This window comes from Argiope bruennichi, chromosome 10 (assembly GCF_947563725.1).
Source record: "Argiope bruennichi chromosome 10, qqArgBrue1.1, whole genome shotgun sequence".
Classification (NCBI taxonomy): Eukaryota; Metazoa; Arthropoda; class Arachnida; order Araneae; family Araneidae; genus Argiope; species Argiope bruennichi.
The window spans coordinates 95,869,900-95,883,778 of record NC_079160.1 but is presented as its reverse complement, the minus strand read 5'-3'; the positions used below and the strand labels follow the sequence as shown (position 1 = coordinate 95,883,778).

The 13,879-nt window shown below is 27.6% G+C and overlaps 1 protein-coding gene across 1 annotated transcript in view; it reads right to left on the bottom strand.

The window, feature by feature from the left end:
* The window catches only part of LOC129987663 (glycine receptor subunit alpha-2-like), a 138,457-nt gene that overhangs the window by 65,975 nt on the left and 58,603 nt on the right, over nt 1-13,879 (bottom strand). Inside the window, exon 2 of the mRNA XM_056095619.1 lies at nt 5,892-5,985. Coding sequence (XP_055951594.1) covers nt 5,892-5,962 — 71 coding nt within the window. The 5' untranslated portion in view covers nt 5,963-5,985. The remainder of the gene's footprint in view (nt 1-5,891; nt 5,986-13,879) is intronic.

Genomic DNA, 13,879 nt, shown 5'->3' with positions numbered 1-13,879 from the left:
TAGTTTGGAAATCTTGGTCGCCTCTCGAGCGAGAATTATCGAAAAGCATTTTCTTCAACTCGTTGCTCCAGACAAACAAGTTGATGCTTTAATGTTTTCATTTAACGCAACATAAATCAATAAAAGAGGAACTCGTGATTAATTCAATATTATTTTCTGCCTTTTTAAATCATAGATACGTTTTATGAAACTATTTTTATATTTATTTTTGAGCTAAAATTTTGTGATCGTAGTTTTTGAGAGGCAATTTGCTGACTGTAATTTTTGAAGTGGAATTTAGAGCTTGTAATTTTTGAAATTATTTTAAGTGAACGGGTTTGTGATATTTGGCTACTTTTGGCGAGGTTTGTGAGAATGCTTATTGCTAAATCTGCCAATTGCGAAGGATTGCATCATTTGAAAAATAAAGCCGGCCTCCGAAGAAAGAAGTTGATTTGGATTGGGTTTTTTTCCTTCGCTTTCTATAATCATTTATATATATATAAATGATTTTACGGATAATCCTATATATGTATGTAATAATATCTTTTAATTTAATTTAAATCCTATTGATTACCCAATTTTTATCTTAAATTTATCCATGCTAACCTCATTCTAAAATATTTTCTTGTTTCCTGATCTAATTTCGAATTTCTTTATTTAATTATTTCTAACACACGCTTAACAAAATTGCTGACAACATAGTTTCCTTTATCCCTGCATATCTTTTTAAAACGTACCTAAAATTCCCTTGCCTAGTTAAACAAATGGGAAAGATTTACTTATCAGGATCTCACAGTAAAATGACTGAAAGGACAAATTTCTCTCTCTTTTCTCTTTTGCTCTTGTGTCGCGATGTGGATTGACGTATCTCTTATCACTTTTTCTCTGTTTATAATGTATATATATATATATATATATATATATATATATATATATATATATATATATATATATATATATATATATATATATATATATATATATATATATATATATATATATATATAAGTAAAGTCACTATGCTGAATTAATTCAGATTAAAGAGCTCCTTGTAGCGAAATAAAGAAGTAATAAAATTAATTTATAAAATAAAGGAGATCGTCCGAAAAGTCCAGTTAGGGAAAAGTACGTCGCTATATTATAGTAAAAATTCCGAAAAAATGTGATGGAATTATAAGTAGAATAAATATTTTCGGATAAAATTACATTCTGTGAATAGAAAATGTTCTCCTTAAAATGGGAAAAATGAATATTCTGACATTATAATACAGACTTCAAGAGTTAAGCAACGATAAAATGAAATGTCAGCAATAAAGAAAGCAAAAAAATAATAATAATAATTAAGAAAATTTTGAAAAATGTAATCGATGGTAGAGAGAATTTGACGATACATTTTTAAATTTTGCACGATTCGCCGAAGATTCATAATTTGTTTCAAAAATATATCCTGCATTTTTATAAATATCTCTTTTCTTGTATTTTTACTATATTGCAGCAAATATTTGCAATTGGACTTTTTGCCGTTCTCTTTCATGTGTGTTATTTTTCTTACTTCCTTATTTCGCCGCTAGGCACTCTATAGTTATTATCACTTTTCAGCATAGTCACTTTACTAGAGATAGAGATACACGTTTCTTTCCTGATTATAGAGAAAATAATTATGAATTTAAAGAGCCTAAAAGAACTTTTTCGTTGATCCTATATTTATCATTTGTCCTCATTTTAAGAAAGAAAACAAAATCACAGAGTTCAACAAAAAGAAATATTTCTCCCTCGACTCGTTTTTCTTTGCTGGGAAGTTTAGGAATGGGACATTTTCATTAAAAAGAAATTTGATAAGTTTGGCGGATTTCAAAGAATGATCACTTTCAGAAAAACTTTCTAAACATTTTTTTAAAAGTATTTTCTATGTGAAAGCCTTAAACTGTGTCACAAAAACAGTTGGTGTGTATCCCTTCCTGAATTCGATTTCAGATATGAAAATATTTAATACTTTAACCATTGGGAGAAATGCTACTGTTGTGCCATTAATTTGGATATAATTTAAAATATTTCAAATTATTTTGCATATATAACTATACAGGAAGTAATTTTAAATATTTAAACTTTAATTGTGTCAATCATGGTCTTATTTTTAACATCGAGCGTTAATTTCCAAACTCTTTTCCCTGTGAATTAACAATACTTTTGATGCTCTAAATTCACTTCAATATGTAAAAAGTTGCGCCGATACTCTCTAGCTATTACAAATCTTATAAACCTTTGGTAGCTCACTCTTTGTACAGCATAAACTAGTACAGAGGAAGTAGTACATAACTTCTACATACACTAGTAGTTTTAAAAAGAAACCCATAAAACTGAAAAACTACAATTCAACTGGTGAACACAAATTTTAAGAAAGTGAGAATAATAACATTGAAATAAAGCCGAGGACCTCAAACCGAGACGAAGAAATCGCAATTTGAACAAGTTACCACAAATGATCGCGATAAGAACTATGTACGTGCTGCTTAATAATTTTCCATTTTGTCTTTTAAAAAATTATTGGCAAGTTATTAAAATATTTTCAAAATGGCACCATTCCACGAAAATATTGCAATCGTCAATAAATCCAATGATAATTTTGATAAATCTCTGCGCTTTAGAATTCTGAATGTTCGAGAAACAACTTTTTAGGATTATGTCTATCTATCTGTCTGTAGACATAATAAGTCAAAAATGATTTGAAACAGACGGATAAAATTTGGTAAATGGATTTCCTAGAAAACTGGTAAATAATTTTCAAATTTTCAACGAAATCCATTCTGGTTATTTCTATCTGACTGGCTGTTCGAGTGCGCGTGAACTCGGTAGCTGCTTAAAAACTAAACAGAATAATAATAATGGGAATATTAACAACAATAGAATTTGAAATAAGAAAATCACAAAATACATATTCAGCTTTCATTTCTACAATATGAGGCACACAATTTTCCTGGGAGAGACTTTAAAAATAAAAATCTGAGTACTTGTAATTTTCTTCCCCAAGGTTCACAATTTTTATACTGATGAGAAGAGAGATAAGTAGAGTGTATAGGAGAAAATTTAGGGGGAAACTTCTACCGCTTGGAAGTGAAATATTACACATAATATCGTATTAGCTTATAAAATCATTATCTTCATTTAACATAAAGCAATCTGAGTTGAAATTCTTTTAAGAGTTTAGAATATAGGATATAAAAGTAATTATCACATTCTAAGCCTAGATATTCATGATAATTATGAATCCTCGGAAACGATAATGATCCCGCTGAATTTTTATTTTCCTGTATGAGATGAATGCAAAGAAAAAGATAATTATTGTCAAAAGAGTAAATTTGTCGAAAATTTGATAAATCTACTCATTTCAGGCTTCCTTGAGTTCAACGAACACATGTCTGAAATTATGACTATTCATCCTCTAGTTTCTTTGTTTATCTGTTAAAACTATAAATTTGAAAAGGATGGAAGAAATTTGATATATGATATCTCCACTAAGTTTGTAAATTTCTATCAAATTTGAACAAAATACATTTTGAGGAAGTTTATTCATCCGATGTTCGAATACAAGTTAAAATAACAAATAAAGAACGGAAAGAGCTGAATGAATAAAATTTGGTACACAAATTAATATCTAAACTTTAGATCAGTATCAAACTTAGAACCAAATCCACCAAGCTCTGTTGCCTATGCTTTCGCAAGCATGTAAGCCCAAATCCACCAAGCTCTGTTGCCTATGCTTTCGCAAGTATGTAAGCCCAAATCCACCAAGCTCTGTTGCCTATGCTTTCGCAAGCATGTAAGCCCAATTCCACCAAACTCTGTTGCCTATGTTTTCGCAAGCATGTAAGCCCAAATCCACCAGGCTATGCTGCCTATGCTTTCGCAAGCATGTAAGCGCAACAATTTAAAAATGTATGAGATTTGGTATGTGGTTTTTAAATTATAGTTGTAGTTTTGTGCCAAATATTGATTTCAATCAATCAGAAAAAAAAGTATCTAAAATATATATTCTTTTTCTGATATTTATGTATTAACTGCATCCCTGAGATAAATTGGCAAAACAAATTGCCAAGGATCGCACGCTCATATATTCATTCGTAACTATTGCTTGCCAGTGGCATGCGATTAATAATATAAGAGTATATTTATTAGAGGTACTCTAGAAAGATTCCTGGATACTATTCCCACTGGTTACTTAAAACAATGCATTTTTACATATTTTTGATATAAAGCTTTCATGGGTAAATTTTAAATTGAATTTTAGATAGGAAGTAACATCCTTTCCGCACTCGGAATACTTTTCAAGCAGGTACTTAATTGTAAATATGGAATATTTGACTAGGTACATTTTTTTTCTCTGATTAAATAAGACAAAAAATATGATTTTGAGGAAAAAAGAATTTTTTACGTAAGTGAATTATCTTTATTCTATGCCTGCTACGGAAATAAAAGTATTAAGGATCAAAATGAACATTAAATATTAACAGTGCTAAATCTAATAGCAAATTTGGCAAACTTTCATTGAAAAATGCAAATTTAACTGATACACAGTGTTTTTGACAGAAACACAGTATATCATGGTAAGCTAAACAAGATATTATGTAAAACATTTATTTGTTAAAAATTCCCAAATAATAAATTTTGAGAAGATAAAATTTTCTTTTCATTTTACTAAATCAAAATATCCAAAAGAAAAGAAATTCAAAATTTTAATAATTGCGAAATTATATTAAAAATCAAAAAAAAATCTGAAAATTCGAAAGTCATTTATCATATTACAAGACAATATCAATTTTTAATCGATACAAGAAATTGTTTCACTACACAGAAGTTATCAACTGACAAAAAAAAAAGTTTTTTCAATGTACTTGAGAAGAAAATTAAATTTTGGAACATGAAAATCGAATAAGTGAAAATGTATTTTGAAATTGCTATGCATATTAGAATAAAAAAATATAAGTAAGAAAAAATATTATAAAAAAATATTAGCAAAATTTTATAAATCGTCTCGTTTTGTAATTATCTTTCTAAAAATCTTCACTTCTCACTATGTGAATAATCTGAAGAATAAAATTTCGTAGAATAATCATTACAAAGTTATGGAATTAGTTTATTTTATTTAAAAAAATTGTTATCACAAATCATTGAAAAATCATTCTTTTTGAATTAGAGAAAAATTGTGTAGCAATGGAATTGCCAAAAATATATTTTTTTAAATGTGTAAACATTTTTGCATAGTATTTTTCGAAGATAAAGCTGGAAAAGATAGAATAGGGTATAATATTTTATCAATTGATACTGTTCTTTACATTTTAATTTAGAAATGTGATAGTTTTAGCTTGAAATAAGATTTGTGCTCATTGTCTCATTTTAAATACTATTTATATCAACTTTTTTCATTACAATTCGTCCACGCACTTGCAGATTTGTCTAATGCACATACATATGGATCTAAGAAAAAATGAATGACTTTGAGTTGTAGAAGATTATTTGTTTTTTTAAACTTGTTTAAATAAAATTATAAATTTCAATTATGTGATGCAAAATAATCACTTATTTGAAAATTATAAATTGAAAAATCAGTACATTAACTTAATATTATAAATTTATAAAATAAATATTTTTTATAAAATGATTTTTTAGATAAGCACATAAATTTAGTTTGAATACTTCTTAATAAATCTATAAAATGATTGCTCCAAATTGAAACTTTTATATTAATAAGGAGAATTATAGTTTTTTTAAAAGCGTTTAAATGTTTTTTTTTAAACAGAAAAGATAATTTTGAAGCAAAAAATAACTTTTTAAAGAACTTTTCATTTCAGTTTCTGGAGGCGGCAACAATCAGAACTGAAATTTCAAAAGTAAAAAAAATAATTCACACTCACCAAGCTATTTTGAAGACAGCAAAAACCTGCAACAAAAACGAAGGGCCGACTTTCAGATCCATTGTCTTCATAATTGCCTACGACTTCCACAACCCTGAAAAAAAATGTAGAAATATTAATCTACATTTTGTTTTAATCAGTTATTTCCTCTACATTTCCATATTTCTAAATAATAAAAATATATAAATACATGAAATGCATATAATAAGCGAATTTCTTAACCAGTAAGTAAAAATAATTATCATACAAACTGAGTATATAACTATTTTGAAGAATGCAATTATATTGTTTAATATCTATTATGGCTTTTCCTTGTATTGAACCAAATGTCATGAAAAGATGACAAAGCTTTCGAAAATTGTCATTTTTACGGATATTGTTAGAGACCATTCAGCTAACACTTTGTGAAGAAAACATTATTATATCGAAAGATGCATCCAACATTGGGCCAGTGGTTATAATAATTATAATTCATTAAAATCGGTGCATTTAATTCATGTAAGAGTATTTAATTCATTGTCAGTGCTTTGATAATCTGTGTGAAACATCCTGGCTTTTCCATATCAATAGAAGGTCTCATTGAACTCATTAGAATTTCATTTTCGTTGAGGGACAAATTAATAACTTCATCGTCGATTATTTTGTTGTTTTTGTTTGTTTTTGTTTTGTGTTGGTTTCTGGTGCAAGAGCCGTACTCGGCTATGATGCTCCAATCAAATGGTAAAATTATAAAACATTCATTTATTAAAAAACAAGATCAGGAGTGTAAAGATAAAAACACATGAAAAATGATGAAACAAATACAATTAGAATCTTAAAATTTAAAACCATGATTCATAAGAATTCAATACAAAAAAGTAATTCACTCAATCTTTTATGATACAGTAGGAGAGAAAAAGATGCTAAATGCAAGTGAAAAAAACCAATAGCTTTTAAAAAATTAAAAATATTTAGGTGGTATTTCTCACCCACCAGGTCTTGTAATGTTAAAGATGCCGAGGTAAAAAAACGAGCCCGATAAGAATGAAAAAACAGACATTCAATTAACACATGATGAACAGTAAAAGGAACTTTGCAACTGTGGTGACGCTTTATAAGCCAGATAACAGCTACGAGACATGAGAAATTTCTTTTGTCTAGTGGTCTTGTTACTCGGTTACGAACCCAATGTTTGCGAGTTCGATCCTCGCTTATCGCCAGCAGCAACACAACTATTGCACATAGGCGCATTTTGGCCAAATATGAGGTGTTTATGGGTGAAGTGCGTATGCCCTATACGGAGACGAGTCAATTGTGGATTATTTTGTAGTCACGGTAAAAGATTATGACATCGCTTGCATTTTAAGGTCTACGATTTCTTCTTATGGATCTTTTTTTTCCTACGGAGCTTCGCCCCTCGATGTGCAATAGACCAATGTCTATTGGCAGTTTGGCACAATCTTATACACTGTACACATTTTAATTCTTAAAGAATTAAATGTTTTTCTCCTTCTCGCATTATTTTAAAAGACATCTTTCATACAGTGTTTCATCCTCGCCTTTTTGCCGTTTCTAAAATGATTGGGTTTTTTCCCCTATCTTATAAGAATTGCTCACTTTTTAATGTTTCCAAACCTATGCAATAGAATTTTATGCTTAGTAGCAAATGGAGTATTTGTAACATTGAAAAAAATTTTTAATTAACCTTTTTAAATATGATCAAGCACATTTTTATAAATCATATGTTTGAATATACCTTCTCATTGGATCTGCATAATCAGAAATGGTTTTTACGCCATTTAAACCTCATAAAATCAAGCAATCAACATACGGAACCAATGCGAGATAGTGACAACATCCTACGACACGGGTTGAATTACAGGAAATAATAGCCTTGTGGTGGCGGGAATATTTTCTTGTGATCGTCGGGACGACTTCATTTTCATTTCATCAGAAAATCTTTTACGTTGGGTGCCAATGTGGTGGTATATAGATTATTATGATCCATGCAGGAAGCAACAGGACGAATGTTTTTAGGAACATTTCTTTTAATAATCACATTCACACACTAAACAAGCACAAAGACAAGACATTCAAGTGCGCGACTTCACAGTTCAGTATCACATCTCATTCTAATTACAATCGCAGTGCACTATGGGATGACATATGGGATGGCCTAATCAGGCATCACCATCTAGTATCCAAAAGAGAAGATAAGAGTAATGCAACTGCTACATCCTCCCCCTCTGGCTCCGACGACGTCCCGGCAAGGAGACAGAATTTGAATTGTCTCGAAGTCTATAGGTTAAGAGTAATGTAACTGCTACAGCCTTGAATTGTACAGCCATTCAATTCGTAATATTAAAAGACATCAATTTTTTTTTATTTTACATTGTTTTTATATTATTTTATAATTAAAAAAAAAACCTTCATTCTCATTCTAAAGATACTCTAGAATTATTTTTACTCATTTATCAAGAAAAATCAAATAAAATTAGTAAAAAGTTTCAGTATAATGTGTTTATACAATGCGTTTCAAGAAAGTGGAGAAAGCTTTCATTCCCTGAATATTTCACATAAGCACATACCTCCAATAAGATGTGCAAGTGTAAGAAAAAAACTTAGTTTCTGTAGAAGGGGATAATTAAAAATCAAAAACATTAATTACTTATACTATCCCGCACTGAAAAAGGTTTCAATGAAGAAATTCTTTTCTTAACATTTCTTATGTAAATATATGTCTAGAACATCATACAGTCATCGTGACTTTAAAAAAAAATTGCTACTCACGAGTAATGTTTGATTGGTCGACAGTTATAACTTTGTCTTTATAAAAAAAATAAAAGAAACTTTAAAAATTGAGCTTTTAAATTTTTTTAAAAAATATATTGGAATTATTATTTAAATTAAATTATTATTTATTAATTATATATCTATTTAATTTATTAATTATATTATCTATTTAATTTATTAATTATATTATCTATTTTAAATTTTTTAAAAAATATATTGAAATTATTATTTAAATTAAATTATTATTTATTAATTATATATCTATGTAATTTATTAATTATATATCTATGTATATTAATTATATAATCTATTTTAATTTTTTTTAAAAATATATTGGAATTATTATTTAAATTAAATTATTATTTATTAATTATATAATCTATGTAAATCGTCATTTAGAATCAATAAAATGACTAATTTAGAGTATTCTTCTTCTCCAATAGGGAAAGAGGTTAAATAAAACTAAACAAATTTCGTTAATAAAATTTCCCCAAAGTGGCAACTATTGGTATTTATTTTTATTATATTCTATTTTCGATTGTTATTTTTTATATGATTTTTCTTAATAAAATGCCATTGAAATCGAATTGATGAGTTTTCATTTTTAAACGTTGCTTTGCTAGCCGGATACTTACAGGCATTGCAGATTAACATTTGTCTTCTATACACTTTTGAAGATATAACAGAGCCTTAAGGATCTTAGACACTTTATTTTATGATATTTGCATGCAGAATCTTTTCATTATAATTTGTAATCATCAAACTTTCTTTCGTGTTTTACATAAAAGTATGAATCAGGATAGGAAATGTTTCTCACTGAAATGATGAATTTTTAAGATTAAAAAATGTTCTCTGGTAGATGATTTTTTTTCTTCTTACATCATCCTCTTTATCACCTGCAGCTTAAAAAAGCAAACTTATATATTTATTTATATAAATCTTTATTTTGTTTCATATATGAGATTTCGTTAGGATCTGAAAATAATATTTAGTAGTTTGGAATAAAATAAAATTACCTGAATTTATTGGATAATGCCTGATTTAAACTGTTTTTTTTTTCTCTCTTATTTAAAATATTTTCAATCGCGCCGAAGAATAAGTAGTTGACAAGAAAAAAGCTCATAATAATACTTATTAAACTAAATAAATTTAAAATCATAACATGGAAAATTTAAATACATAACATACATAAATTTAAATTCATTCCATGAGTATAAAATTAATTTAAATTTATTAAAAGATTAATCGAGACTGAAATTCTCATTCCCATATTGAAAATATATCCCATCTTGCAATAAGCATCCAGTCTGCCAAGTTTTCTAATGAATTTAAAAATTATACATGCTAAAAAATGATTTATTAATTCTCAAATGTGAGCATGTAATGAATTTTATTTACCAAATCGTCAAAGCCAGAAAAGAATTTCATCTTATTTTATGATTTAGACAAATTATAAATCAGGTTAAAATGAAAATAGAATAAACAATAAACATTATCTATTTTTATGTATCCTCTTAAATTTTCAAATTAACTAATATTTCACTGTCTCTTATGTTTCATAATATATATATTTATTTGCATACAAGTTCTCTGAATATCATCCTGGATTCGAATTTAGAAAATTTGACTACTTTATTCGAACTGGTAATCAAAACATTGAACAATTAATATTTCTTTCTGTTTCAGATAAAACTTATTACTAAGACAATCACATTCCTATTTCAAGGAAGTGGGCGAATTTCATCTTTAAACATTCTTAAAACCTCTAGTCACGTTTAATACCTCGGTTTAGTGACCAATAAATCCTCATCTAATGAATAACGCCACAGCTCATTAGAAGGCTACAACCAACCCTGCTACAAACCTACTGCAACAGACAACAACTTTTAAAAGCAACAGTGATTATCTCCGACAAAATCCGGGTCCTGTGTTTATAATGAGTTAATATTGTATATCAACTTCCTCGATTAACTTCGCTGTAATGAAGGCAATAACAAGGACCGGTAGAAAGGCGCAGGAAGACTCCCTTAGGCCTGATTGGCTTCATCCCCGACTTTTGGACTACGTAATGAACCCGATGCCTGAACGAGCCAATAAGAATCTACCTTAACTGGAAGTGAAGTCGAGAGATAATTGAATCGGACAAGAGAATCTTTCGGAAAGATTACAAATTTCGGATCGCTCGAGATTTGAATAAACTATGTTCAAATTTCGATAGAGAGTTGTTGGATTATAATCAACGGATCATTAATAGTTTCGTTTTGAAAAGCGGCATTCAGTGGAGAAGTTGTTATTGGAATACTTCAGGCCAAATGAAGTTTCTGTGATTTCAGAATACTTTTTTAATTCATTGTTTGCCTGATTACGAAAGTATGGTTCATAGTTGTGTTTGATTGATTATTTCCAATTTTCGTTATTCTAACTAATAATGTAAGCTAGAACTTAAAGGGAAATTTTATTCTTTTGTTTCGAGCAGTTTCAAAATAAAGTGATATTTTCTATAAAGTTAGTAATTATCTGCTTCATCTGTTACTGATTATTTTTAATATCAATTAAAAGTCTACACAAAAGTTGTTATTTGAAGATTGTAGGAGCTTATAGTATTTTCAAAAGTCTTTTTTGTTTGAACCTTGTACAATTCCATACCTTGATACAATTCAATACAATGCAAAGAATCGAATGAAATTTATACATGTTCCTTAGGTCCTAGAGCGATTTACTGTGCTATTAAATATGGCTTCGCCTAAATAAATTGAATAGTTGTAAATAGTTGTAAAATGATATAAAAGATTTTATGTTTTTCTGCTATAGTTTCGGAACATATCATTACACAAAAATTACTTTTATACCATTCAAACATTAAAAAAAATAATAAGATTTTCAATAATATCAATTTTATTTCTTAAAGAATATTTCTCTCATTTTCATCAACATTTTAAAATGTAATTTCAACACAGTTTATAACAATATCTTTTTTTCAATGAAATTTAAAGTTCATTTCCGATTGGTTTTAACTGTCACTTGCCCATTTAATCAATAATAAATTTAACCTTTTTTGGATATTTTTGCTTCTCCTTTTAATTTTTAACAACTTCCAAAGTGCGAATGCAGATGTTTACTTTTAAATAGTCTTTTAAAACTATTACAAATTATTTTAAAGTATGCCTTAATTTTGTCTCCTATTTTAGCACTTTCAAATTTTTACTTTTTTATTTGATATATTATATGCCTTTTTCAAAAAATAGCATATAATATATGCTATTTTTTTACAGCTCAATGAATAAAATTTCTTTTCGAATGGAAAGTCTGTTAGTTTTTATATAATTATTATATATTTTATAACGCTTGTATTAAAGTTATATATTTTAAACTGCTTTAATGGAAAGAAGTTTCTAGATTTATGCAAACCACTAGATTTTTTTGAAACTTTTTAATGCAATAGCATCTAGAATTCATTTATTTATTCATTCATTTATTTATTTTTTTTATTATTAAGACATGAAGGTTAAAGTAATTTTAGAATACGTTTCCTAAAATAATTTGAATGTGTTCGAGAGCTGAAAATTTGTAGGTACTTATTTCCAAAAAAAAAAAAGTAAGGAAGAAAACGGAAATATTTTCAAAAATAGGGTTATTTTCATGAACGGTCATATTCCATAAAGTGCACAGAGGATCTTGCTCCATGAATATTACTCACTTAAGCGTGAATTTTGTAACAATTCTATTATATAAAAAAAATCATAATTCTTATTTTAGAAACAATTAATATCAATATATTTACAAATATTATTATATCATTTATTCAAGAAAGTATTAAGTATTTGAACTTAAACAACTTTTTAATGTCTTTAATGTCTTCTTAATTTTGCTAATCTCTAATGTTAAAATTTAGATTTTTTTAGATTTTATAGTGCATATCTAAAATCTTCATCTCCCCCAACCCAATGACTAAATATTTATTGCCACATGCCAGAGCGGGTATTCTAAGCACGTTTTACATATTTGTGTCAAATGATGAAATTAAAACTAGCGTTTATCCGAAATTTTGGATTAGTTCGAACATTAAATAATCACTAAGATGTGACAATGAAACAGCTGTATGCATTTTCTTTTTAATATGCAGATAAGCAGAAAAAAAAACGTATCTCTTAGAATTTTATTTTGATCAATAAATTAATTTTAAAAAATTAAATAATTTTACACGATTTTATTCATTTGGAAACAATGAAACGTAGTTTAATAATTTAATATCAAGATGATATTTCTTTCAGTATAAAAAAATCTAAATAAAAATGAAAAGAAATTTGGCAATATCAATACAGAAATAAAATCACGTCGATAAAGTAAAAAAAAAGAAGAAAAAGCATTCGAAATGAAAATAGAAAGCAAGGTTAAACCAACAACAACAAAAAAAAAACATTAACATGCAAAATAAAAAGAAGAATCAAATGAATTTTATGGATATAAAATCTTGATTGAATATTTAATGAAATAAAATCCCATAAATGATCGAAATGAGAAGAAAATAAATTCCCCAAGATGAAAGATCACGAAAATCCATTAGTTGTAAAATCATATTAATCAATTCCTTCATTAAACGTAAATTATAAAAATAGCGATTAATTGAATTGGGCTTATTTCTGTTCGAAAGCCACCAAGTTAATGATCTTACTTTAACCATTAATTATAATGCGTCCCTAGCGGAATTTCAAGTTAATGACGCGGTTACGGAGAATTGCTTTTACTTTGGGAACGCACAGCTGTGAAATTGTTTTGGAAGTTCACCTAGAAGTTCATTCGAACAGTTTTATTGAAATGTGAGCGAATGACATTTCAATAGCGATATTACATCGAAGAAGAAAGTAAAATGTCAAGCATTTAAAAGTAATGATTATTTAAAATGACAACTTTTTTCAAAATATAAAATAAATAAAAGTTTTGATATGCCAAATTAATTCAAATGATGGTAGTTCAATCAGGGATTTCTTATGGTGGACCTCAGTCAATTGCGATATCTCACCTATCTAGAGAAGCTGCGTACAATGTGAAGTTTATCATGTGACGTAGTTGCGTCATTAAAATTTGCAATATATAATCTTTATGTTTTGATGAAATACTTAATCTTGAGACCCTTGGTGCATTATTAACAATTGAAACACTTTAAAAGACTTTTAAATAAAGAACAATTATCATATCCTTTTAATAGATTAAATTAT